This window comes from Molothrus ater, chromosome 6, assembly GCF_012460135.2.
Source record: "Molothrus ater isolate BHLD 08-10-18 breed brown headed cowbird chromosome 6, BPBGC_Mater_1.1, whole genome shotgun sequence".
Taxonomy (NCBI): Eukaryota; Metazoa; Chordata; class Aves; order Passeriformes; family Icteridae; genus Molothrus; species Molothrus ater.
Genome location: NC_050483.2, coordinates 31289135 through 31314183, shown reverse-complemented (window position 1 = coordinate 31314183; position 25049 = coordinate 31289135). Strand labels below are relative to the sequence as shown.

Here is a 25049-nt window from a genome sequence, read left to right as displayed (position 1 = left end):
ATAGTTTCCTTGGACCATAAGGGAAAGAGCGTGTTGGAGAAGTGTGTGATCAGAAAATTAAAGTAATTTTTCTTTTTTTCTTTTCTTTTCCCCCTTTTAAAATTTTTTTAACTTACAGTCTGGAGGACAAGATCAAGAGAGGAAGAAATCAAAACGTAGAGGGGATTTGTACTCCATACAAACATCCTTGATTGTGGCTGCACTTAAAAAGATGCTTCCTATTGGTTTGAATATGTGCACTCCTGGAGACCAAGAGCTCATCTCTTTGGCTAAGACTAGATACAGCCATGTAAGTGTGTGCTTTTAATAGTTTTTAATACAAAAATAAGCAGAACTTTCTGAAATTAATTTTGAAGCATAGAAATCTAAGCAGTCAATATAATTAAATATCTGTGTGTACTATAAGCAATTATAACTGCTAATTATTGTGCTTTTTTAAAAAAAAATGTGTATATAGAGGTGCCATACTTTCCCTGTTATTTTCCATTTGTATACCACGTGCAGTTTTATATAATCATGTTCTTTTGCACCAAATACAGAACTACAATTAGTTAGCTTTAATTCCCTTCAAAGTTTAACCCTTGTTTTATGGTTAAATTAAGCCTTTGCTCCTCCTGGTATCTTACATACTTTGAAAGCAAAAGAGGTTAAATTTCAATGTTGAAATATAAGCTGTTCTATGTTGTGAAAGTTCTTGTGAAATGAATCATAATCTGAACTGAAAAATACTTCTACCTTTCTACAGAGGGACACAGATGAGGAAGTCAAAGAACACCTACGCAACAACTTACACTTGCAGGAAAAGGTAATATAGAAAAATCTGTCTTAGATGCCAATGTGCGCTTTCAAAACACTGAAGGTGCAATTGGTTTTTTGGGTTTTTTTGTGATACAGTAAAAAAAAATCCAGAAAGCTATTAGAAACGTTTCCATTTTAAAATTATTCTTCCTGATATTTCATTGCAATAAATGCCTTATTTGTAGCTTTGTTTGGTATAGTCAAGTTTCTGGAAGATCTGTAGAATGGGACAAGTGTGAAGAATTGAGATACTGGTAGTCTTAAAGGTCTAATTACTTAGAATTCTAATTACTTCGAATTACAACTTGATCCAAGAAGAAAATAAAATTGAAACTCTACTACTTCAGCTTTTCTGCTTGAATCTAGCTTTCAATAATGATTAAATTAAGTATTTCTAAAAATATATACATTTTGAAGTGACTATAATAAAATATTAAAAGCTTTGTCATTTTCGCACTTGTGAGTTTTACAAGTACATTTATATTCCTACAATTAATATGCTGAATACACAGTCAAAGGTAATACCAATATGGAGTCCTCATGAATCTGTAAATTAAAAATAATTCAGATCATTGCCTACAGTGTTTGAATACAATAAGAGTAACTCACTTATCTGTCATGGAAGTTGACCGTACATTTGCTATAAATTGATGATTGCATACATTAAAATAAGCACAAGAAGTACTTTAATGTGGTTTTCCTATTTCTGTCTTTAAGGAAAAAAAAAAAAAAGAAAAAACCAAAAACTTTGGCTATAACTCTTCACCTACTGAAATTCCAGCTCTCTTTTCCAGACTCCAAAAAACAGCTTTACACTCTCAGTACAAAGGTTCTGCAAATTGAACTCAATCCCAGTACTAAATCTGCTTCCTTATTTTTAATGGAGTTAAAAGGAATAAATAAGTTGTAAGGTACTTTATTTGGTTTCATGAAATAAAAATACAGAACCTTGCTTAAGAATTTAATTCAATTGCCCAGTGATATATAGAATCAATGCCATTTTTTGAGCAGCTAGCTAGTTAATTTGGTCTGAAAGGGGACAGAAATTGGGAATATTTATAAGCTTCTTTATTATATGATGGGAGTAGAAGTAGTGTCGGTCAAATTCATTGCCTTCATTCAGCAGCTTATGAATTAAATATGTTGGGTTTCAGTCTGATGATCCAGCTGTGAAATGGCAGCTAAATCTGTACAAAGACATTTTAAAGAGTGATGGACCTACTGACCCTGAGAAAAATGTGGAGCGTGTGCAGAGGATATCAGCTGCTCTGTATCATCTGGAGCAGGTAAAAAGCCAAATGTCTATACTGTGTTTATTTTTGAAAAACAGAGATTTTTCCTGGCAGAGATTATTTCAAGTACAGTGACTGCCATCATTAAAGAGTCCAGATAAAACTTAGGGGTTTGTACATGTGTGCATGCAAGTACCAATGCACATACAGATGTGCATATATGAAAGTTTTCAATGTAATCTGTTGAAATGCCTCCATTTAGCTGCAGGGAAAGTTCAGGATATATTTCTGCAAAACTGCTTGAACAGTCATAGGAAGTATAGCACACAAATTATCTCCATGCTGTAGCAGAAAACCATTTTGATTTTAGGAAGAGATGTTTGCTTGTGCACTTATTTTTAATATATTGAGTTTAGCCTGTCTCCTATTTCAGCAGCATAGGATGCTGTAGCAACTTTTGAGTTGCTTGCCTGTTCATCCAGTTGATGCAATTCAAATAAAGGAATTTGTGCTCTTCCTACATGAAGTTAATCCATTCCATTCACAAATTATATAACACAGAAATACCTTCACATGAACAATTGAATATGCATTGTTAGAAACAGAAAAAATAACAACTTTTGAAATTTACCAAGTAGTCCCACACGAGGTATTCTAACATCTTGAATATTCTTGTCTGAGTAAATGGAGAGACTTCTGTATAGAAGGTCCCCAGTATTTTTCCTTATTAATAAAATAATAAAACCCCAAAAGGACATTTTTTTCAGATGATGCAGAGCATTGGTAACATTTTCTACTTTTCTAACTACCTAACCACTAGCTGTATAGAAAATTTTTTGATGAAAGTTGAAAAGTTTCCATTGCATATACTAGAAGGTATTTTCCTATAGGTTGAACAGCCACTGAGATCAAAAAAAGCTGTTTGGCACAAACTCCTGTCAAAACAACGCAAAAGGGCTGTTGTTGCATGTTTCAGAATGGCACCGTTATACAACCTGCCAAGGTAAGTGGCTGAAAGGTTTATTTCTTCATAACTTTGGTTTGCATTGTTTACTGAGTGAAAACACTGCTTGTGTGTTTAGCTAGGTGTTGATTGTTAGGTGTATGTAATTTTAAGAGACAAGAATTGATAAGTCATCAGCTAATTCCTCACAGGAGCAAAGCAGTCATCTCATGGCAAATAACCTGAGTGGGAAAACACCATAAGAATTACATGCTTCATTTTTGTCAGTTATTCTGTATAGTTCCTCAATTTATCTGTGAATCTGTGAAAACCATTTAGATGTTGCTGTTTCTGTCCATTTTTTGTCTCTGATTTGTTGCTCTTTTTACTCTTTATTCTCCTGTGTTTTGTCTTTTTTCTTTCTTTTTTTTTTTTAATTTTGTATGGCTCTTCCTCTCCTCTTACATGAACACTTCATGCTCTGTAGCTTGTCTGGGCCAATCTTCAGCTACTACATCAGAATGTTATATGAATTAAAGCGACTATTGGGACAGTGCAGTGCAGAGAGCACTGCAAAATGATATTTTAGACTTCTATGTTACTCTGCTTCTTATTCCAGTTGAATGCAGATACCACAAAGTCCAAAATAAAATGCATCTTGTGCCTTGATCCATCTACTGCTTTAAGCAGAGTAATAAGATGATATATCACTGGAGTAACTTCCTTTACTCTGTTTCTTCTCAAAAAAACTGAGTTTTATTCAGATAAAAGTTAAGCACATGTTTAATTAGATTTGCTTCTCTCCTTCTGCAATTTTTCACTTTTTGTGTTTAATATTATTATTCAAAGATTTTTGGCAAAGTGTTTAACTGAAGGGTTGTGTTGGATTTTAAAATCTGTTTATTAAAGAAAATTTACACACTTGCTGTAAAGGTCTTTAGCTGAAGGTCTGTAGCTGTGCCACTAACACACTGGAGGAATATTAGGTTTGCACAGGACAAATAAAAAGGCAGTTTATACCATAAAAAGCACACAACCTTCACAACCTTCCTTTGCAGAAATGAGTAGTTCTAGACTATAATAACTTCTCGAATTATTATGCTACCACCAGGCCATCTTTAAAGAACCAAAAAAATGGAAAGGATTAAATACAACATAAAAAACCACCCAGTATCAATCCTTGCATCTTCAAGAGCTGTGTTTGGCAAAAAAGAGGAAGTGGTATGAAGAAATACCATTTCAGTACAACCTTTTTGTGAGCAAGCTTTTTTTTCACAACCATATTCTGTGTTTATAAATTCTTAAAATGTTCAGAATAAATGCGTGACCACCCAAATGTTAAAAGGGCTCCTCCTTTTTTTGCCTTACAAATCACCCACTTTTATTTTTTATATTTGAGGTTGACAGAATGCTTGCCAAGAGGCAAAGTGGGTTACGAATCTTTAAATTCTTGACTTTTTAATTTTCAATAAAATATGGAATAATACCATATTGAAATTGAACATTTACATGTCTGTAATTTTTTTAAAATGTTTTTGTGTTAAAAACTTTCCTCAAGCTTTTTGTTCTCAAACTTTTGGTAGATTTTGTGGAGCAGTTTACTCCTAATTTAAATATGAATGAGGCAAATCTACCCTGCTGTTTCATTTTGTAGTTGCTAAAAATGAACCCTCATAAAAGTATTTTTGTCAATTAATTGTGTTCTCTGCACTTCAAAACAAACAAGGGTGAAAACACAGTTAAAACTTAAAATCTTAAAGTCGTGGAAAAGTTTGGGTTGAAATGGACCTTTAAAGGTCATCTATCCTGATCCTGCTGCCATGAGCAAACTTCTGGGTATATTGTTCAACTGACAGGTTCAAACCAAATTTTTAAAGTTCACTAGCTTATAGTCACTTTTTTCCTAGATAAATCATAGGATCCTGACAGGAAAATAAGGCTATCACACTATTATAACAATCTCCATCATCTAAATTGACAGTGTTTCTCAGACATGCCTGAACCCTAGGGAGATTATTTCAAGTGGGGTATGATTTGTTCTAGGAGCTATTTAAATCTCTTTGATCCAGAGTTTAAAATGCAGCCCTCTATCTTGTCTATTTCTTCATTTTAGTTGCAGCTTTGTATTGGGAGTGTTAGTTCTTTGATGTTAGAATCAATTAATTTAAAGTGCAGTAAACAAATATTATGGTATTAACCATTCCTTTATCCTAGAAAAGATAAATCTTCAGTAAATAATAAGCTTACTCTTTTGAAAATTTTCCAGATATTTAGGTGGCTTTCAGTATAGTTTAATTTTAATCTCAGAGCTTAAGATAATTTTCTGCAAAACTCACTGTAATGTCTATCAGTTTTTAGGAATTTCAGTAATATATTTCAGAAACAGACATGTCTATTGATATGAAAGTGTTTGTTAAATCACCGAAAAATTACATTAACTTCTGCCACAAATATTCCGAGAACTCCTTTTGATGAAAAGTCCCTGTAGATACAAAACAAATTGCTATATTTAAAAAATATATATTTTTCAATGAATTAAACATCAGTTAAGTTAGGAAGTACTAATTCTTCATGCTTTGTGTTTATTGAATGCACATGGCTTTGAAAAAGTGTGTTATGTGATGTGTTTTCTCTGAGATGTGTCTATGTTTGATGTTTCAAGGAAATTAATTTGAAAAAACTTTGTCTTATTGTCTGTCATCTGTATATGCACATAGATACAGCAAAGTTGTACATGGGAATTTTTCAAGCACGGTTTACGATACATTCTATCTGACTACTTTATTGAATTTAACTTGTGCCTTTCTTCAATGAAAACCTATATGCTTTTCTTCAGACACAAAATTAGCAATTTCTTCCTGAGCACCTTTCAACGTGTTTGGCTGGAAAAAGTACATGAAAAAACTCAGTATGACAGGCTTATACTCAAGTTAACGGTAATGTAACTTGTGGAGAGCCTCTTGCTTATGCGCCCACTTCTTCCTTCCCAGCCATGATTTGATATTATCATAAAAACATGAATTTGTACAATTTTCAGAGGGGATTCTGATTGGTCAGTTTTCAAAATTTTATAATAAAACAGCACCAGTGTCAGCAAGTGAGCCTAAAGTGTTGACTCAACAGCTATTCCATTATAAAATACTGATTTGTGTGCACATTGTATTTAAAAGGTATTTAATGGTGTATATGTAGCGCATTTTTATAGCTTCTTTTTGGTGGCAACTGATAAAAGTAAATGAAAAGGCTGCATGGAACAGCCTTTCTAGCCTCATGTAGTGCAGCTCAGAAAATTTTTTTTCCCCAAAATATTGTGAAGACAGATTTATTTTGCCATTATTATGTGTAGTCTTATTGCCATGCGTTTATTTTGTGTGGAAAGTTAAATTAATGTATACTATACAGTAGTAATTAATATGACTTAGAGTTTTCTGAAATTGGTCATTTTATAGAGCAGGTTTTTATATTTCTAATGCAACTTCTTTGAGGACATGCTAATACTGCCCTGATTTAGAACTGGAAGACAAGAAGTTGAGATTAGGCTTCTTTCTGTGGAAGAAGGCAATGATTGTCTTTAGATACTATGCTGGAAAGCAATTGATAGTTATTTTGGTGTTGATGGCCAGTGTCTGCTGTCTTGATGTTCTAAATCTAGTAATTTGGATTTGCACCTTGTAGATGTATACCGCACTCACTCATTCTCAGTCTGTTCAAGTGTGTATTTTTCTCATGCTTGCATTAAGGTATCAGTTGTGCCGTTTCATGTATAATGTATTTTAGGCCTCTCTTAGCCTTCAAAATAAACAGTAATGTATACATATGTGTATAAAAAAACAGTAAGAATGCTCAAAAGTACCTGCAGGTTTGTCACTGAATGTTAGTTACGTTTTGCATTTTGTTTCACTGACCAATCAGAGGATCAGAATTGTACAAATAAGTATCCTTACTAACCATTAACCATCTGAGCTGTTATACTCTGTTCCTTTACCCCTCTTGATCTCACTTTCACAACCCCCCCAGGCACCGTTCTATTAACCTCTTCCTCAATGGCTATCAGAACTTTTGGATAGAAACAGAGGAATATTCATTTGAGGAGAAACTAGTTCAGGATTTGGCTGTAAGTACTGATATAACTGGGCATTTATTTCAAGGCCCGCTTCAGTGTGTATTCTATGTATCTATTATAAAATATATTTAATTTTTGTGTACTGTATGCATAAACTTATAAAATATTAATCCTTATGCTTCAGAGCATAAGGTCATTTTCTGCTGTGGTCAAAAAGACATTGTCCTTTGATGCACACTGAAGTGCATTAAGGTGATCTATGCCTTCAGATGAGCTACATGATACTCATTCTTGGAAAGAAAAATGGATTAGATGAACAGTCAGACTGTTCTTGTCATTATGGTAATTCCTATGTTTGTATATATTATTTTATGGGGTGTTTTTAAAGCTTGATACTATTGATCCTTTTCCCTTTTAAATTTTTTTATGCATAATTAATTTTAACATTTTCAGCTTTGATACAAGTTATTTTTGCTGTTTTCCTTTTTGATGCATCATAAGGATAAGTAAATATATGCACTCGTATTCAGCAAAAATGCAGTTTACCTGTGTTCTTGATAAAAGTGATTGATAAACTTCAGGATTTTGGTAGTGAACATCAGTTTAGAATGCCTACTGCTCTTTCTCTTCCCTCTGTGTAGTTACCTTGTCAAAAATACCTCCAAGGAGCTTATCTCCCCAATCTCTAAACACCAGGAAAGTTAATATACAGCTTCTTGGATCACATGAAGATGCATTAGGAAGCGCTTCAGTGTTAGCAGAAGCACTCATGTTGTGCTTTTTAAAGAGCCATTACTGATATTGTAGAGACACAGAATGTTTGGGTTGGAAGGGACCATAGAGATCACCAAGCTCCAACCCCCCCCGCCATGGGTAGGGTCATTCTTCACATGCTCTAGAAAATTATATGGTCAGTCTGATTGACTTTGTTGCTTCCTGCTAAAGGAAAGAATGAGGCCATTAATCAAAGCAGTGCCTGCAATTCTTTCAAATTTCCTAGAGAATTGAACTTCTATAATTAAAATAAGTACTGTAATTACAATAAATCTACAATAACTAGTAACTGTACAAAAGTGTGATAACACAAGTAAGTTAGGGTAATAATCTGATCTTTGGCCAGCTCTGACTATGTTATATTTTTAACTGCCAAAAAATGTTTGAAGTTTACAATAATGAGCATTAATTGAACCAAGGTTACTTGGAAATGATATATGAAAAGATTGTGGCTGGTGCTGAATAGGATGTATCTGATGATGTTATTAAAAATTATTCTAGTATCTACTACAAAATAATTGAGCTAGAACTTCCTTTCAATTCAACTGGAGATGCATGATTTCTCTTTAATAAGGCTTCCCCAAGATTTCCCCAGTCTCATTCTCAATACCTTGCAAATGAGAAAATTCTAAAGTTACAAAAATAATGAATAAAAACCATGTACTCTTATCTCTTCAGAAACAAACAGGCACATACAGGTTATGCTGTAAACTCCTGAAAAAGATTAATACTGGCAGTTAATGTAAATTGAATAGAATAAAATTAGTGAAATTCTTTCCTAAGCTTAATTACTGATTTTTTTTTCTTGCTTATGAAGCTTAACTTTTATATTCTAAATCTTGAGACAGACATCTCCAAAAAAAGATGAAGAAGAAGAAGAAGAGACTGAGAAAAAGCATCCTGATCCACTTCATCAGATTATCCTCTATTTTAGTCGCAGTGCTCTTACAGAGAGAAGGTAAAAGAGCTGTGTGGAAAAGCCCATTGAATAAAAGCACACAGTAACTGAATTTTCAGAAACATTACCAAATGGATTTAAACAAGTGTAGTTCATTATTGTACATGGTGAATACCTTTCTCCCTCTTAGTTTCATTAGAGTTTTCCTGTATTTAAACTGAGTATAACCTTTACATTGAGATAAATATTGACTATTTTTGACATTTTAAAAGCTTGGTAAATACCCAATGCAGAAATGATTGAGCATGACTTCTCCTGGAAATATGAATTCTACAGAAACTGCAGGTTTAATCAGAATACCTTGCCCTGGTCTCTCCTGGTAATTAATAAATGTGTGTTCTTGGTTTTGATATTCATTACATTTCACAGTGTAAGTCAGAAGAGGTTTTGTTGATGTTTATGAATCTCATTGCCAGTTTCTGTTTTGATTTTAGATTGTTGATTAGAATGATTAGATTTTTATGAGTATTCCAGAGTTTCATATAATTTTTCTGTATGACTAATAAAATCTTGCCATCTAACAGTTATAATTATTCTAATTTATATTTCCATATTACTTTTCTGCACCTTCAACAGCTAATGACGACCCAAAATGACTAAGTTGAATGCACAAATATACCTTTAAATTGTTTGAGTAAAAACTTAGAGACTTGGATTTAGATAAGAGAAGTCCTTCATGACACAATTTTCAAGATTAATAGCTTTTCAAGTAGGCTACTTTAATAAAATACATTTTAATAAAAAAGGTAGGCATATGAATTCTTTATATTACTATATCATAAAATAATTAAAAATATTTTTACTCTTCACAGCAATCTAGGACATGATCCTCTATATATTGCCTATTCTGCCATGATGGCAAAAGTAAGTACATAATTTCAAGCTCCATCCCTCACTGCATTTAGGTACTTCCCATTGATTTTAGATGTTTCTTAAATCTTTTTTTTCTGTTTCTTACATGGATTGCTTGATAATAGCTTCTATATTTTTAATGAAGCAAATGCAGTTCAGAGTTTTACATATATGTGTAATGAGAAATTTCCGATGTTAAAGCAATACTATAACATTTCAGTAGGTGCAGTCCTGTTCCGTTCACTTGACACTTTTTTTCATATGATTAACTCCTGAGCAGTTTAAACCCATTAGTTATCTTCATTCTTTGGGTAATCATTTTTGGGTTAACACTTGAAGTCTGACAAAGATAGGTCAGTTTTTTGCAACATATTGATTACAGCTGACTTGTGATGAGAGCTTGACTGTGAAGAGAAATATCATGGATATAGGGATATGGCACAAGGTTATATAGCCTGCAGTTACAGTGTGTATGTAGTTGGATGAATACCCTGAAATACTCACATGTTAGGGAATATCACCTTCTTAGTGCAGATAAGCACAAATATTTGCAATTAAATGTTTTTAAAATCTTCTTAATACCTTCAGTAATTGCTTTAAAAAATTATTTGGCAATTTTGTAGAAATAGTATAGCAAAAGTAGGCATTATGTTTCTTAATAAGCAAGATCTTGTGATTTCTGTTTTTAACATCAAAAGAGCTGTCAGGAAGAAGAAGAGGGAGATGAAGATAAAGAAAAGACATTTGAGGTGAGAGTTTAAATGACATTTCTTTCTCATAATCTAATGTGGAAGTACTTTAAATATGTCCAGTGGAATAAATGCAAAAATAGCATAACACATTGTGTGTTGAACACAGCGAGCTGGTTTACTGGGTTATTCACATTAAAGAAAGATGGGGTGTTTTGAAACTTTGGAGTCAAACAACCCATGGATTTTGGAGGCAGATGGTCTTCAACAACTTCAGATTTCTCATCTTCCTATTTTTCCTGGATCCATTCCAATCTGCAGTTTGTTCTCATTTTGTTCCCAAACCCAGGAGAAAGAAATGGAAAAGCAGAGAACTCTCTATCAGCAAGCTCGCTTGCATGATCGTGGAGCTGCTGAGATGGTCCTTCAGATGATCAGTGCAAGCAAAGGTAATGCTCTGTGGTGTCTTTGAAGTATACACAGGTGTGTTATGTCATTGTGCCTGTCATGTAACTATCATAAACAGCTTCTGTACAACACTTAATGAGCCAAAATAAATGTCAGTAGCAACTGCACTAAGTTCCAGACTGCGTTTCTGATTGAAGAGCTCATAACTACAAGTTTTAAGGAGTGTATCCTTGTTTTGACAGGTCATACAGGACCCATGGTTGTTGAAACACTGAAACTTGGTATTGCTATTCTAAATGGTGGAAACACTGTAGTTCAACAGGTAATGCATTTCCAACTACTGTGAGTCTTGCTTGCATAAATGAGGCAAGCAATTTTGACAATTTTAGTATCCTGTTGTTTAAATTAATGCACTTAATTTTAAGCCAAACAATGAAGAAATGTCCGTGTATTTTTGGTGCAAGGGCAATTATATTATTTTTTGCCAGTGATTTGCATTTCAAGGAACTAATTCAGGAACTTTTGAATTCTTATAATTTAAATATCATTAATTATTAGGGCACTTATTGCCTTTACTATTTTATTTTAGTTTATAAATACTATTAATAATTAATTGCTAGTTATTTTTTATTGTATATTGTTAATGTTGTATTTTTTCCCTTCAAAAATATACAACATTTAGAAAATGCTAGACTACCTGAAGGAGAAAAAGGATGCTGGATTTTTTCAAAGCCTCTCTGGCTTGATGCAGTCCTGCAGGTAAAACCATAAGTTGCATTATTACAGGTTCTGTTTTATTCATATTCACTGGCTTATTGCTCAGTTCAGGTGGATGCGTTATATTTAAATTACAAGAGTCACAAGTTGTAGAACTCTTGTGGGAAAGTTTTGTGAATCACAGGAACAGCCTGTTAATCTTTTAGAGTATTCTTCCAAGGGAGAAAATAAAGCAAAAGACTGCACATGCCTTTGAAGACTTAGTTTGAAGAGACAGAAAAGTAAAATATAATGGCTCCTTTACTGATCCTAGATCCCTCAAGGTCATACAGGTCTGGTAGGTTCCAAGGATGGAGAAGAGCCACCACTAAGGGAGAGACAGGCCAGTGGAGCTTTACTAAGCTTTCAGTTCCTGCACATTTCTGGCAAGTTGCATAATCGCTGTCTCTTGTGAATCCTCTGCACATATACCAGCTTTGTTAGAGTTGGCATGAGACCAATGAGACTCTAGTAGTCCATTCCCTTGATAAAACAGTTCAAATTAGTTGGGGTAAAGGACTCCCATGCATAAGATAGACAATTTCTGTGTGGTTTTGATTACTCTTACAGTAGATGACCTCCATTTTTCAGCCTTTTAAAAAAGAACCAGAAGCATTCTGAAGGAGTAGACTGGGAATTAGAAGTGGAGGAGCTGTATGAATAGAGGATAAAATGTGGAAGGAATTGTGACCTGCATTGCAGAAATTATTGTTGAATAGTTGCAGTCGAATTAAATAATATCTGCATTGTCATTTTTTCATTTATGTTGAACACTTTAGCAGGGATTTGCTCAAACAGGCCCTGCTGTCATATAATTACCAATTGTGTATATGTATTATTCAGGACTTCATTAAAAGAGGTATTGATAAAATTACTTGAACAGATAAGAAATTATAAGGAAATAAAATGATGCTTTAAGAAATGCTTTTGGTTTTAATGATGTCACTAGATTGAGTATGTGACTGCATTTCTATTTAACTGAACTAAAATTAGATAATGATGGAATTTTATTGGAAGGTTTGAATGAAAGTACTCTAACTGGGTGGTGAGAAGAATCATGATTTGCTATTCCATGTGCTGAGCTATGCCAAGTTAATAAAATAAAATTCAGATATCAGTGTCTTTTGACCTTGGAAGAGATGGAACCTCTGATTACATTTCTTTCTTGTACATATAGAATCAAAAATTCCATACATTTTCTGAATAATATAACCATGTTATATTATAATATAGTAATATTCTGTAATACTATATACAGAAACATAATAAAAGTCATAGTCACAACTTAGTGGAAAACAGTGTGAGAGAAAAACAACGGCAGTATTCTCCTTTAGTGATAGGTTTAAATCAACATAAAGAGTAATATTTCAGGCTCCTCATTTGTACATGACACTGTGAATGTCATTATCAGGAGTGAAGTTAGATAAGTGGTGAGACATGACCTGAGACTCATTTCTTGTCAGAATTGGACACTGGACCCTTAGTTTCATCCAAAGCTCATTTATTTGATAAGAGTATTAAATAAAATATGCGGAGATGCATGTTGTTGTCGGTCAAGAGTAGTAGTTGAAGGCGTCTAGAAATTTTGTAGAAGAAAGTTATTTTCCATTGTTTACTATAGTCCTTTTTCCTATTTCTGTTGCTGTTTTTCTTTTCTTTAAATATAAGTGTTCTTGACTTGAATGCGTTTGAGAGACAGAATAAAGCGAAGGCCTGGGAATGGTCACTGAAGAAGGAACTCGTAAGTAGAATGAAATTGATTCCAGTAGTGCTTCAAACATTATTTGTGCCTCCTTCTTTAACTTGAACTGTTGTTTACTGTGGCTTGAGGTTTCTGTTGTTAAACTTACTATAAGTAATTCTAGGCTCTGGGTTCTGAATATGCTTTTTCTTTACACTATCTTTAGCAATAATTTTTAAGAAAAATATTGTAACTTCCAATATTCTTATCTTGTATTCTTGTTATTTTTCTTTGATCCACAGTCATCGTTCGTGAGCGTGGTATGTTTGGGTTTACAGTTTTTGATACTATTGTTGCAAAAGTGTGTTGCAAATACAGAGAGAAATCTCTCATTGCATCTTCTCAGATATCTTTAGGTTTAGCTTTATAGTCTGCAGCAGGTTGTGTGTTTAGCTTGGATAAAGAGTTTGATGCTTATTAAAGAAGTGTCACTCATATTTAAGGCATGATTTTAGTTATGACTAACAATTTACTTATTAGATATATATCCTGTTGCCTTTTTTTTTTTCAAATTAGTGTTGTTTTTTTAACCATGGATGCATTGGAGTGCTAAATACTTTGGCTCTGCTTTTTCTGTCTCAGTTTTTCTTTTCATTATTATCAGTCTGTTTCTTTTAAATTGCTTTAACGCTTTTAAATACTGATTCTTTTATTAAAATCCCACTTTAAAAGGTTACTGTAGGATTATGTGTTCTGCATAATTAATCATAACAATTGTCACATAATCATTGTATTTATATATTTTGAAGGTGAAAAAGTCTTGCAGCATGATGAATTTACTCGAGATCTGTTTAGATTTTTGCAACTTCTCTGTGAAGGGCATAACAATGGTAAGAGAAATGAATTAATTTTGTAGAAAATGTGTGGTGAGTCTGTTCCTAAACAGAGTGCAATAAGAACCAATGTTTTCCTCTAATGCATTAAGTTTCCTGAGGGGAAAGTGGCATGACAACAATTTGAATTGCAGAATTCAATTTGATTTTTTAAGTCTTAATTTAATTTTGGTGTGTAGCATATTACTAGTAAAGCCTGTTCCAAGTCACCTGGATAACAATTGTCCAGTTATATATACACTGGGTCTAAAGTTGAATTTCTACAACATAAGCATCTGTATCCAACAAGATATTTAAAAAGAAGACATTCCCCACGAAAATAGAAAAATAATGTATTTTTTTCCTTTGTATACTAACCAAGCACAAATCACTTCTTATTTCAGATTTTCAAAATTACTTACGTACTCAGATGGGCAACACCACAACAGTGAATATTATCATTAGTACTGTTGACTATCTCTTGCGTCTTCAGGTGAGGAAAAAACAGATGAAAATGGAGTATAACATATTGGCTTTCCTTCACTTCTTTAGATTCACATTTTGTTGGAATCAAACATGAAAATTCTCTCTAAGGGATACCTAAAATGAAGAGTTTTTAGTTTTTTCATATCTTTTTTCCTTTGAAAACAGATGACATTTCAGAATTCTGTGTGGAATCAGATGTTTGATAATGGTTTTCATTGTTCACTTCTGAAGAGAGAGAAAAATATTATTGTAATGAGAAATAGATTGACACAGATATGCTAAATTTCATCTGAGTTACTGATTAAAGTTTTGGTGATACAAATGCAGGCAGTAAATACTGCATAGAGAATTCAAACCTAGAAAATGTAACATTGGTTTTTTTCTTAGGAATCCATCAGTGACTTCTATTGGTACTATTCAGGAAAGGATGTCATTGATGAATCAGGACAACGTAACTTTTCTAAAGCTTTGGCTGTCACCAAACAAATATTCAATTCTCTTACAGAATATATCCAGGTAAACAGAATATTTTTCTCAAGATACTAACAGAGAAAGTTCCATGCTCACACAGCATGATCATGTTCTTTCATCAATTTGTAAATGCTTTGCACATAATTTTTTGAAATTTTGATAAAGTTACATGGAATCACTGGACCAGTGTAAAGTGAGAACTAAAACATGCAAACAGCTACGTATTTAACAGGATACAATTTGGTATTTGTGCACTAGATACCCAGAGATCTTGGAAAACCCTCTCATGTAGCTTCATGGCTGCCTAAAACTTCTTTTTGATTTGTTTTGGTTTATTTGACATAAAGAAAAAATATGTTTTTCTCAATTTTTTTAGGGCCCTTGCATAGGTAATCAACAGAGTCTGGCTCATAGTAGGCTGTGGGATGCAGTTGTTGGCTTTCTTCATGTGTTTGCCAATATGCAAATGAAACTTTCACAGGTATTTTCAACGTTAATTGTCTGTGCACTCACCTTCACTAAAACCCAAGTTGACATTTACGCTCAATTATACCTTTCTGATAACAAACATGGCAGTTTGGTCCCTTTCTCTCTCGCCAAAACTGGAGGATTTGTCAGAGCAGAAACACCTTTAAAAGCACTGAACATAAGCGGGTCAAGAGGAAAGCTGAGAAAGACCCAAAGAAGGAGGGAGTGTGATATTTGGTGAACTTATCCAGTTAATTAATCAAAGACACAGAGCACGAGGGCACAGGCACTGTTCATTTCACTGTCCAGAGCGCAGTCCCACTCCACAGCTTCAGGATTCTGTGTTCTTCTGTGACTTCTGCTTAATGCATCCATGCACTCAAACTCTGCACTGAATGCAACAGTGCAGAGAGTAATTTCCTTTCTTATTCAGTGTCTATGCTATCCTCTGACTTACAAGATTTCTTCCCACCCTATAGAAGTATATGAGAATTTTGAAACTAGTATTTAGGGCCTTAATGTCAAACACAAATCTACATTAGACTTAGCATGTTCTAATCAGTTCTAGTCCTCTTTGAGTGGTAATGCATAATGCCATTAAATATTGCCAGTGAAGTGAAAAAGGATGGACTTCCTCTGAGACAGATACTTTCAGATCTGTGTAGCAACCAATATTTTTTGTTTGTTTCTGCTGTCCCTTACCTGCACTTTGGTACTCCTTAATGCTTTATTAAAGCTTAACTTTATGCTGTTAATACCTCTGCTGCAGTAAGTTGCATGTTTTATTAGACTTCTGATAGCAATCATAATACAATGGCAATGAAATGTTGCTGAATAATGTGAATGAAATTTAGCTGATCGTCTTTGATACCATTTCTCTCTAAATTTATTTAGTTTTCCATATAAATACAAATTAAAAACAATCTTACTGTCCTTCTTTTTGTTTTTTAATAGGACTCCGCTCAGATTGAATTGCTTAAGGAGCTGCTAGATCTGCTAAAGGATATGGTAGTGATGCTCTTGTCACTGCTTGAAGGTTGGACCTGTTTTGCTTTTTGGTCAAATATGATTATCTCCCTTTCCTATTGTAAAGCACTATTCTCACTTCCTAGCGTAAAGAACAATTATCATGTTCATCTTTCTAAACTGCTTTTTAATTGCCTTTATTTAATCTTTGGGGAAAAAGACATTCTTCATATTTATTTAAGAATTATTGCGGAATATACGTAGTCCTGAAATAGAGGGCTGCTAAAGAAAAGCATGTTGGAAGAAAAAATACTAATATTTAAAAATATTTTTGTTCTGTTTTCAGCAGAAATATGAAATGTCATTATTTAAAATGTAGCTGTTGAATAACTTTCTATTATAACACACTACTTAGGTAACGTTGTAAATGGAACTATTGGAAAACAAATGGTGGACACACTTGTAGAATCATCTAGCAATGTAGAAATGATTTTGAAGTTCTTTGACATGTTCCTGAAGTTGAAAGATCTGACTAATTCAGATGCTTTCAAAGAATATGATCCAGATGGTAAAGGAATCATTTCCAAGAAGGAATTTCAAAAATCAATGGAGGCTCAAAAGCAATACATACAGTCAGAGATTGAATTCCTGCTGTCCTGTACAGAAGCTGATGAAAATGACATGTTCAATTATGTTGACTTTGTGGAAAGATTCCATGAACCAGCCAAAGACATTGGGTTTAATGTAGTAGTATTGCTTACAAACCTTTCAGAGCACATGCCTAATGATCCACGCCTTCAGAGCTTACTTGAGCCTGCAGAAAGTGTTCTTAATTACTTTGAACCATACCTTGGCCGTATTGAAATAATGGGTGGGGCCAAGAAAATAGAAAGAGTTTACTTTGAAATCAGTGAATCCAGTAGAATGCAGTGGGAGAAGCCACAGGTGAAGGAATCTAAAAGACAGTTCATATTTGATGTTGTAAATGAAGGTGGAGAGCAAGAAAAAATGGAACTCTTTGTGAATTTCTGTGAAGACACAATTTTTGAAATGCAGTTAGCATCCCAGATCTCTGAAACAGATTCACCTGAGAGGCCTGAGGAGGAGGAAGAGGCAGAGCCTGCCTATGTAGTGGATATTGGAGATGATGAGGAAGAAAAGTCCCTGGAACCTGCTTCAGCTTTTGCAGTGGCCTGTGTTGCAGTGAAAAAGAACGTTGCCAACTTTTTGAAAATGGTCACTGTGAAGAACCTTAGGAAACAATACAGGAAAGTAAAAAAGATGACAATAAAAGAGATGGTGAAAGTGTTTTTCTCCTTTTTCTGGATCCTATTTGTAGGGACATTCCAAATGTTCTTTTCTATAGTGTGGGGGATATTCCAGATTCTTTGGAGCACTGTATTTGGGGGTGGCCTGGTTGAAGGAGCCAAAAACATAAAAGTTACAAAAATATTAGGGGATATGCCTGATCCAACACAGTTTGGAATCCATGATGATGTTATGGAAGCAGAAAAAGCTGAAGGTGCTGAGCATGGCATAAGAGCTGAACTCGGGGAGTTTGTGAAGAGTGAAAAGGGAGAAACTGACATAATTGCAGACATTTTTGGCATTCCTACAAAGAAAGAAGGATCAAAACATGGTCATGATGCTGGACTTGGAGATATTGCAGAAATCCTTGGTACTGAGATCCAAACACCTTTGGAAAACACAGTTCATAAGAAAAAAAGATTACAGGTAAATTAAAGAGATTTTTGTATTTCTTTTAAGATAATATTAATAATTAAAATTACAATAATAATAAACTACTGAACTTTAATAACAGGTTTATTTTACATTTACCTGGTTAATATATATTATCAGTAAGAACTTACTTTATAATCTCTACACATTTGAAAACCAACAGGAAATTTTAGCCCAGTGTTTAGATTTCAGTGCAGTAAATTGTTACTGTTCAATTGGACTTTATTCAAAACATAAACTGCTAGCAAATTTCTAGTCACAGTTTTTGCTTTAAATTATTTATGGTCTTGTTTATTCTGCATACCCCATTTTTTTTTATAGTATACTTCAATTACTTTCACAACTTATTATCTCCATAAAAATGCCTTATTATTAACATTGTTCTTCTGTATGCTGTACATGCAATATAGTCTCCTGTTTTCCTATTATTTTAAATATATTGGCCTGAATTTTATTGTAAGTTTAATGTTTATTGTGTAATTATTCTTTACTCTTATTCCGGTTTACAAACAATACATTTTGTTCCACTCAGCTGGACTAAAGAGAATATTTTTCTGTGTAAAAATAGACAGAACGAAATGTCAAAACCAATTCATTTATCATATGTGGAAGGCACTATGTTTCACTTTACGTCTCAGGTCTGTTTCTACTTGTTATTCAAAAACATCTTTTCTCTCATCATTAACTCACCTTTTTATGATATATTTTCCAGATATCTTCAAGATAAATCTAAACTGTGCAACTTCTTAGTGCATTATTTTCTCTTAATTTGTATGTTTTTCTCCAGATTCTGCTTCTTGCCTAAATGGAACTACATTTTTGCATTTGTTTTTCATGTGTGTTTATTAAAACATTTTTATATGTGGACTTGAAAATTACAGTCTGTTAAAATCCTGTCTCATTTAACATAAATATAATGTGGTTGGTATTTAAAAATAACTTTTAACACAAGAATCTTGACAAGTATAAGTAAACACATTAGAATTTTCTTCAATAGTTGAAGTATTTTAATTCAGATCTGGATAAACACTTTAGAATATGCTTTGTTTTACTTTGATTTATACATTTCTTACAGATGTGCTTGATACTACTGATGAAAATGCTTTGTAATTTTTGCAGATAGCTCGAGTCATTAATGTGAAGTCAGTTTGCAATTTATCCAGTTTTTACCTTTGGTATGTTAGGTAGTGAAACTTACCAAAGCAATGTTTCCACTAATTCTGTATTACAGGAATTGCTATTCATCTCACATTGTGTATATAAATGCTTACATAATCAAGTTAGAGGAGTGGTTATAAAGAATATGTGTAGCTCAAAGCAGAAACAGTAGTGTAAGAATCAAAAATTCCCTTCAAGTCACTATGTCTTTCTTAGGCATCTGCAATGATAAAATTCACACAAATGGATAGAAATACAAAATCAGGTCTATATACTGGAAAAGTGTACTGATAAGGTCAGTGACATTTACCATATAGTCAGAGAAACTCCAAAATAACCTTTGGAATCATATATGATGGAGCCTTTCAGGAGTTTGCTTTTACTGTAAGGCTCTACAGGAATCTCAGTTATGTGGGTTCACAAATTAGAAGAGTGGTAGTGACATAACAGTTTGCTGATAAATCTTATTATTGGTAGCTATAAAATCAAGAGCTAACTGTGAAGTTACCTTAAAATAACAGATAAAAATCAGGAAAGTGATCAATACAAGAGGAAAATTGTAATTTAATCTGTAAAATGCTTCATTTTGATCTCATTGTTACTGTTTGAGTATGAAATCTTGGGAATATAACTGAGTTGTACAACATTATCAGTTCAATGATGATGTCAGTCAAGCAAACTGAAATTTTGAATTGTTGAGAAAGGAAGGGAGGAAGCCCCCACATTATTATGCTCCATGAATCTTAATTTATCTGTGTCTTGAAGACCAGGTTCTCTCAGTTCAAAAAGACTGTGACAAAACTGGAAAAGATTCAGTGAAGATCAATGAGCTGTTGAAACTAGATATGGAACAAATCTTGTATATGGAATTAAGAAAGTTAAGGTTCTTCAGGTTGGAAAGAGAAAATTGAGAGCATATATGGATAAGATGAATAGGGATTTATTAATTCTTCTACCACACCATCCCTTAGAAGAACTAGGCATCATCAAATGATCTCTCAATTATCCTTCACCAGCTAGAGATCTTAGGGGAGATTCTTTGTGAGAGAGTTACATCTGCATTGTTTGCTAGGTGAAGTTCCACATGACATCCTTGTGTATGTGAGATACACAAGGGAAGATCAACTTAAATTCTTTCCTATATCCTTTTCCCACATACTTGTGAAAGACAGGCATCCAGATGAGTAGTGGCAGAAACTTTAGACAAGTGTATATATGTGTTAACTGGAAATGTAGGACCAAGAGACAACTGCTGTCTAAGCACTTCAAGAGAATACAGGAGAGGATTGAGTTAGGACAGGTTTTGCAAAAGGGAATGGAGACAAATTTCAGCCCTTTAGATTTCTTTTTGAGTCAGGGCCTGCATCTCTTGGACTTCCATTGAAGCTTAGATACTCAAACTGCATTTGAAATGAGTTTACTTTGATCTTGTAACACCCAGCCTAAAGGTGTGTGACATCCAGGCCCCAGCTTCTTTGCTGCAGTTAGCCATCTGTAAAATTCTGCGTTGGTTTTTCCTTATCTCAAGGGAAAGCTGTAAACACAACACTTAAGAGGGTTGTGTGGTGTGCCAATAAAGGTTTAATGAACCATCAGCCCAGATAAGATAAACAGCTTGAAGAAAACATTGTGTAAGTAGAAGTTATTTAAGTATTTGTCTGTTTTCAGTTGCATTACTTGATTACAGCCAAGTAATTGAGTTTTGTAATATCTGATAGTTACAGAAATGTTTTTCAGATTTTTGATGATAACATTAATATATTGTTTCTAGTTTCAATCACCCACTTTGTGGGTGACCTTAGTATCAGGATATGATCTGGATGTAGTTACCTTCATCCTCAGCTGGTCACATAATTTGCCCAATCACTGTGTATAATTAAGTTTTTTAGTCAACTGGACTAGTTAGAGTATTGATAACACTATACAGAAAAAATTCTGCCTTTTTCACTGTTAAAATATAGCCTGAGCCCCCTATCTTTAAAAATCAAACACTTTAAAAGTGCAAAGTGCTATAAAAATATTATTATTTATTTTGTTTGTTTCTTAGAAGACAATAACTAAAGTTACCAGAATTTTATCTGAATGGATCAATTTTGACAGTTAAAATACTTTTTCCAGATATCTGAAATTGCAAAAGAAGCTGGAACACAAAGAAAAGCAGAAGCTGAGAAGGCTGAGTAAGTTAATTTTACAAAATTCCTATTTAACTCCTTGGAACTTCTTATGCTAAATAATTTGGCCAAAATAACACAAGAAATGCTCAGTATTCAAATAACTTTATGTACACTTTGTCTCATCAGTATTTTGAAAATATACTAAGGAGTACATACTAAGTATTTTGCAAATATACTAAAAGATGGCAGACCATGTCACTAGGCAACACAATGGCAATCTGATTTTTGTGGCCCTTGACAATTATGCATATATGGATCTGTGGCCATTGTCTCTTTGAAAATTCCCATAACTTCCTTTAAAAATGAGCACCAGTCTTAAAATCGTCTGCAACTTATTATGCTTTCTGCTTTCCCTACTACCCACTACAATTTTCATCGAATTTTTATTGGATCATTAAAACACAAGATTTAACTAACCCAACTATTTTTATTTATTGCTGTTTTATCAGATCTTGACAGCAGATACATTCCTTTGTCCAGTCATCCTATATATGACTGCTAAACAATATTTAAAATACTTACCTTTTTTTAGCAGCACCCTACTTTTAAGGAGCATCCTGTCTGCCTGGACCTGCAGCCACATTATAGTAAAAGATTAAAATATTTTGTACAGACACACAAAAGGTGTCCAAGAGATTCTAACAGATTCAAAAGCTATACATAATTATATATATTTTTCCATTTTGCTTCATGTTTAAATATTTACCTCAAAGTGATTTATCTTTCTCCTCTTATCTGCCAAAGTTAATTTTTTTAAGCATCTCGTAAAGGTCTATACTTTAAGACAATCATATTAATGCCTCAACATCATGTCACACATTTGGAAACCCAGGTTTTGAAGTATTTTTGTGAGTAACTAAATTCCTCTAATGCTACATACAGTATAAAAACTAAATTTTAAAGCCAAAATTTATGAACTCAAATTCATTTGAAATGAATGCATTTACATTTGGCTAGATATTTTTGTTTAGTTAACCTTTCTTCTAGCATGGAAGATGGTGAGAAACAAGATAAAGCAAAGGAAGTACAATCTGAGCAGCTAGAAGAGGGAAAAATGAAGAAAAAGAAGAGAAGGCATGGACAAAAAATTGAGAAACCAGAGGCTGTTATGGCTAACTTCTTCAAAGCTTTGGAAATTTATCAGACAAAAATGCTTGTAAGTTTGTCTTGAATTCTTTAATAATTGAATTTTCTTTATAGAACCATTTTTTGATAATTAGGAGAGAAATGTCATAAAGGAAAATTTGGTATCAGTGTTCAGATGATTGGCTGTAGTCAGTCTGTTGTGATTTTATAATACTTTTTAGAGTTATACAATTGAGTGTTTCTGTGTGTAATTTGTAACAGGACAGATTAGGCTCTTGGCTCCTTTTAAGGAGCTCCCTATTTTCCATAATCTAACTTCTAGAGTCTTTCACTCTACTTAGTATTTTTCTTTGTTCTTAAAACCATGAAATGTTGAGTTCTCTGAAAACTCTCCAGCAGTTTGCAGTATTCTAACATATCTTTCCACACTTTCTATTTCAGACTCTCTGACTTATAATTCTAAGGCCATTATTTAAATTCCATTTATCATGAAAAAGGGGGATAGGCTGCCAAGAAATGTTCTTGCTCATTATAACTGATGTATGAAGGAAACACAATTATGTATTTACTGTTTTAAAAATCTTACTATCTGTTTTTCTTCTTTTGATATTACTCATGGGCTACCTTTAATTACTTTTTATTTTTTACTTTCAGCATTACTTGGCAAGAAATTTTTACAACTTAAGGTTTCTTGCTCTATTTGTTGCATTTGCCATCAATTTTATTCTTCTGTTTTACAAGGTAAGATAACATTGTTCTTTAAATATTTTTGTTAGTACCAGAAGATACAATAATTTAATGTTTGTACTACTCTGTTTTTATTTTATTCAGGCTGAATGAAAAGAGATTTATTTAATTTGCTCTTTATAGTTGAGTTTCTAGGCACTTTTCCACTTAATCACATAAGTCTGTTATTGATCTTGTTCTGTGAAAATTGAAATCTACTAAAATAATTCAAATGTCAAAACTGTTGAAATATTTTCCTTTAATTTGTTCTCAAGATATTAAGAGACTTCTGTTAATCTGACTATTCTCAGTTACTTCTTTTTTTATAGTAGGCTATAGCTCTTTTTGTCTAGCTCACTCATGAAGAAGGCTATACATTCACAGTTCAAACTTAATCATAGAGGTTCACCTGAATATACAGTTGTTTCAGGTTCTGGTGTGTAACACCAGATGATACAAAGTAGAACATCCTCAGCAGTCTGTTCTTTTTCTTTAATTTCCAATTAAAGAAATTTCTTTAATGAATCCAATTTCTTTAATGAATCTTCACAGCCTTGAAATGAAACAGGTTAGAAATTTAATAAAGAGAATTCCCATCCATAAAAGCCTCATTTTTATCCCCTTTCCACACTGAAATCTGGAAGAAGAGTTCTGATTTATCCACATCCTGCAATCTGGACCTTTCGATTTTCCCCTCCTAGATATAGAATGAAAGTTGTAATAAGCTGATGAACCTTGTGTTTTCCAATATTACATATTCTATTACATATTCTGTTACTTAAACCAAAAACTTCAACAACAAAAGCAGCTGGCTCAATATTCAGTCTAGAAATAACTGAGTTCCTGTTCTCAAATACCTTGAAATGCAGCTCCTGTAACACAATTTCAATTTACATTCTCAGAGGCAGGGCAGGTAAAGACGTACAAAGCTCTTGGACACCGGGCAGAACGCACATTCCAGGAGAAGGTGTCATGGCTGTTTAGGGCTTTCTCTTTGTCTCTTTCTTTCTTTCCCACAGGGTTAGAGAAGATGGACTTCAAATATACATGTAGAATTCTGCTTTTGTCTATGCCAATGTAATTTCCTCCCCATTCTCTTCTGCTTTTCTTTGAGTCTGGTGGGTGACGACCGAATCTGTTGAAGAGCAAGGACAAAAGTTCATGTCTATCAGTGCAAGTCCATCTGTCATACATAAGAAGGGGTCAGTGGGAGTCAAACAGGACTGAACAGGACTTTAGCTTTCAGATAAAGCTGTCAAAAAAGCACCCATAGGGATTTCATGTTAAAGGGCAGGTTTTTAAAGTCACTGGAAGAATTTAGGGAAGTATGTCAGCTGATGAAATACTGTATATAATTTGTAAGCTCTAAACTGAGTCATGAAATAAAAAGTTATGGACAGTGCATACACTGTTGATGATATGAAAATTATATTAAAATTTTGCTTCTTTTTAGACTCGAGCAATCAGGAACTATATAGATTACGCAAAAAACCCTGAATTCAATCATAATAGATAACCCTTTCATTCCTTGCTTCTTCCAAGAAATAGTTTTTTCATAACTTTTTCATATGTTTTAGTTTTGCTACGGCATTGTTAGAGAGATTTGTAAACTGCCTGTATTTTCTTTCTCCAGATTTTCTTTTCAGTGACATGACATGATGTGGAGACTTATGCTGTGCAAATGAAGAATGTTTAAAGCTAATGATCTATCATCTTATTTGAGCAGGCTTTGAAAACCTCATTTGTCA

General features: G+C 33.4%; 1 protein-coding gene across 1 annotated transcript in view; it reads left to right on the top strand.

The window, feature by feature from the left end:
• The window catches only part of RYR3 (ryanodine receptor 3), a 196236-nt gene that overhangs the window by 156952 nt on the left and 14235 nt on the right, over positions 1-25049 (top strand). Inside the window, 23 exon segments of the mRNA XM_054515025.1 lie at positions 119-289; positions 746-805; positions 1953-2084; positions 2921-3033; positions 6991-7087; positions 8659-8768; positions 9581-9632; positions 10319-10369; positions 10659-10758; positions 10960-11039; positions 11400-11476; positions 13142-13176; positions 13179-13214; positions 13457-13474; positions 13964-14044; positions 14431-14519; positions 14900-15028; positions 15360-15464; positions 16406-16487; positions 16833-18151; positions 21434-21492; positions 22477-22645; positions 23230-23316. Of these exon segments, the coding sequence (XP_054371000.1) occupies positions 119-289; positions 746-805; positions 1953-2084; positions 2921-3033; positions 6991-7087; positions 8659-8768; positions 9581-9632; positions 10319-10369; positions 10659-10758; positions 10960-11039; positions 11400-11476; positions 13142-13176; positions 13179-13214; positions 13457-13474; positions 13964-14044; positions 14431-14519; positions 14900-15028; positions 15360-15464; positions 16406-16487; positions 16833-18151; positions 21434-21492; positions 22477-22645; positions 23230-23316 (3252 nt within the window).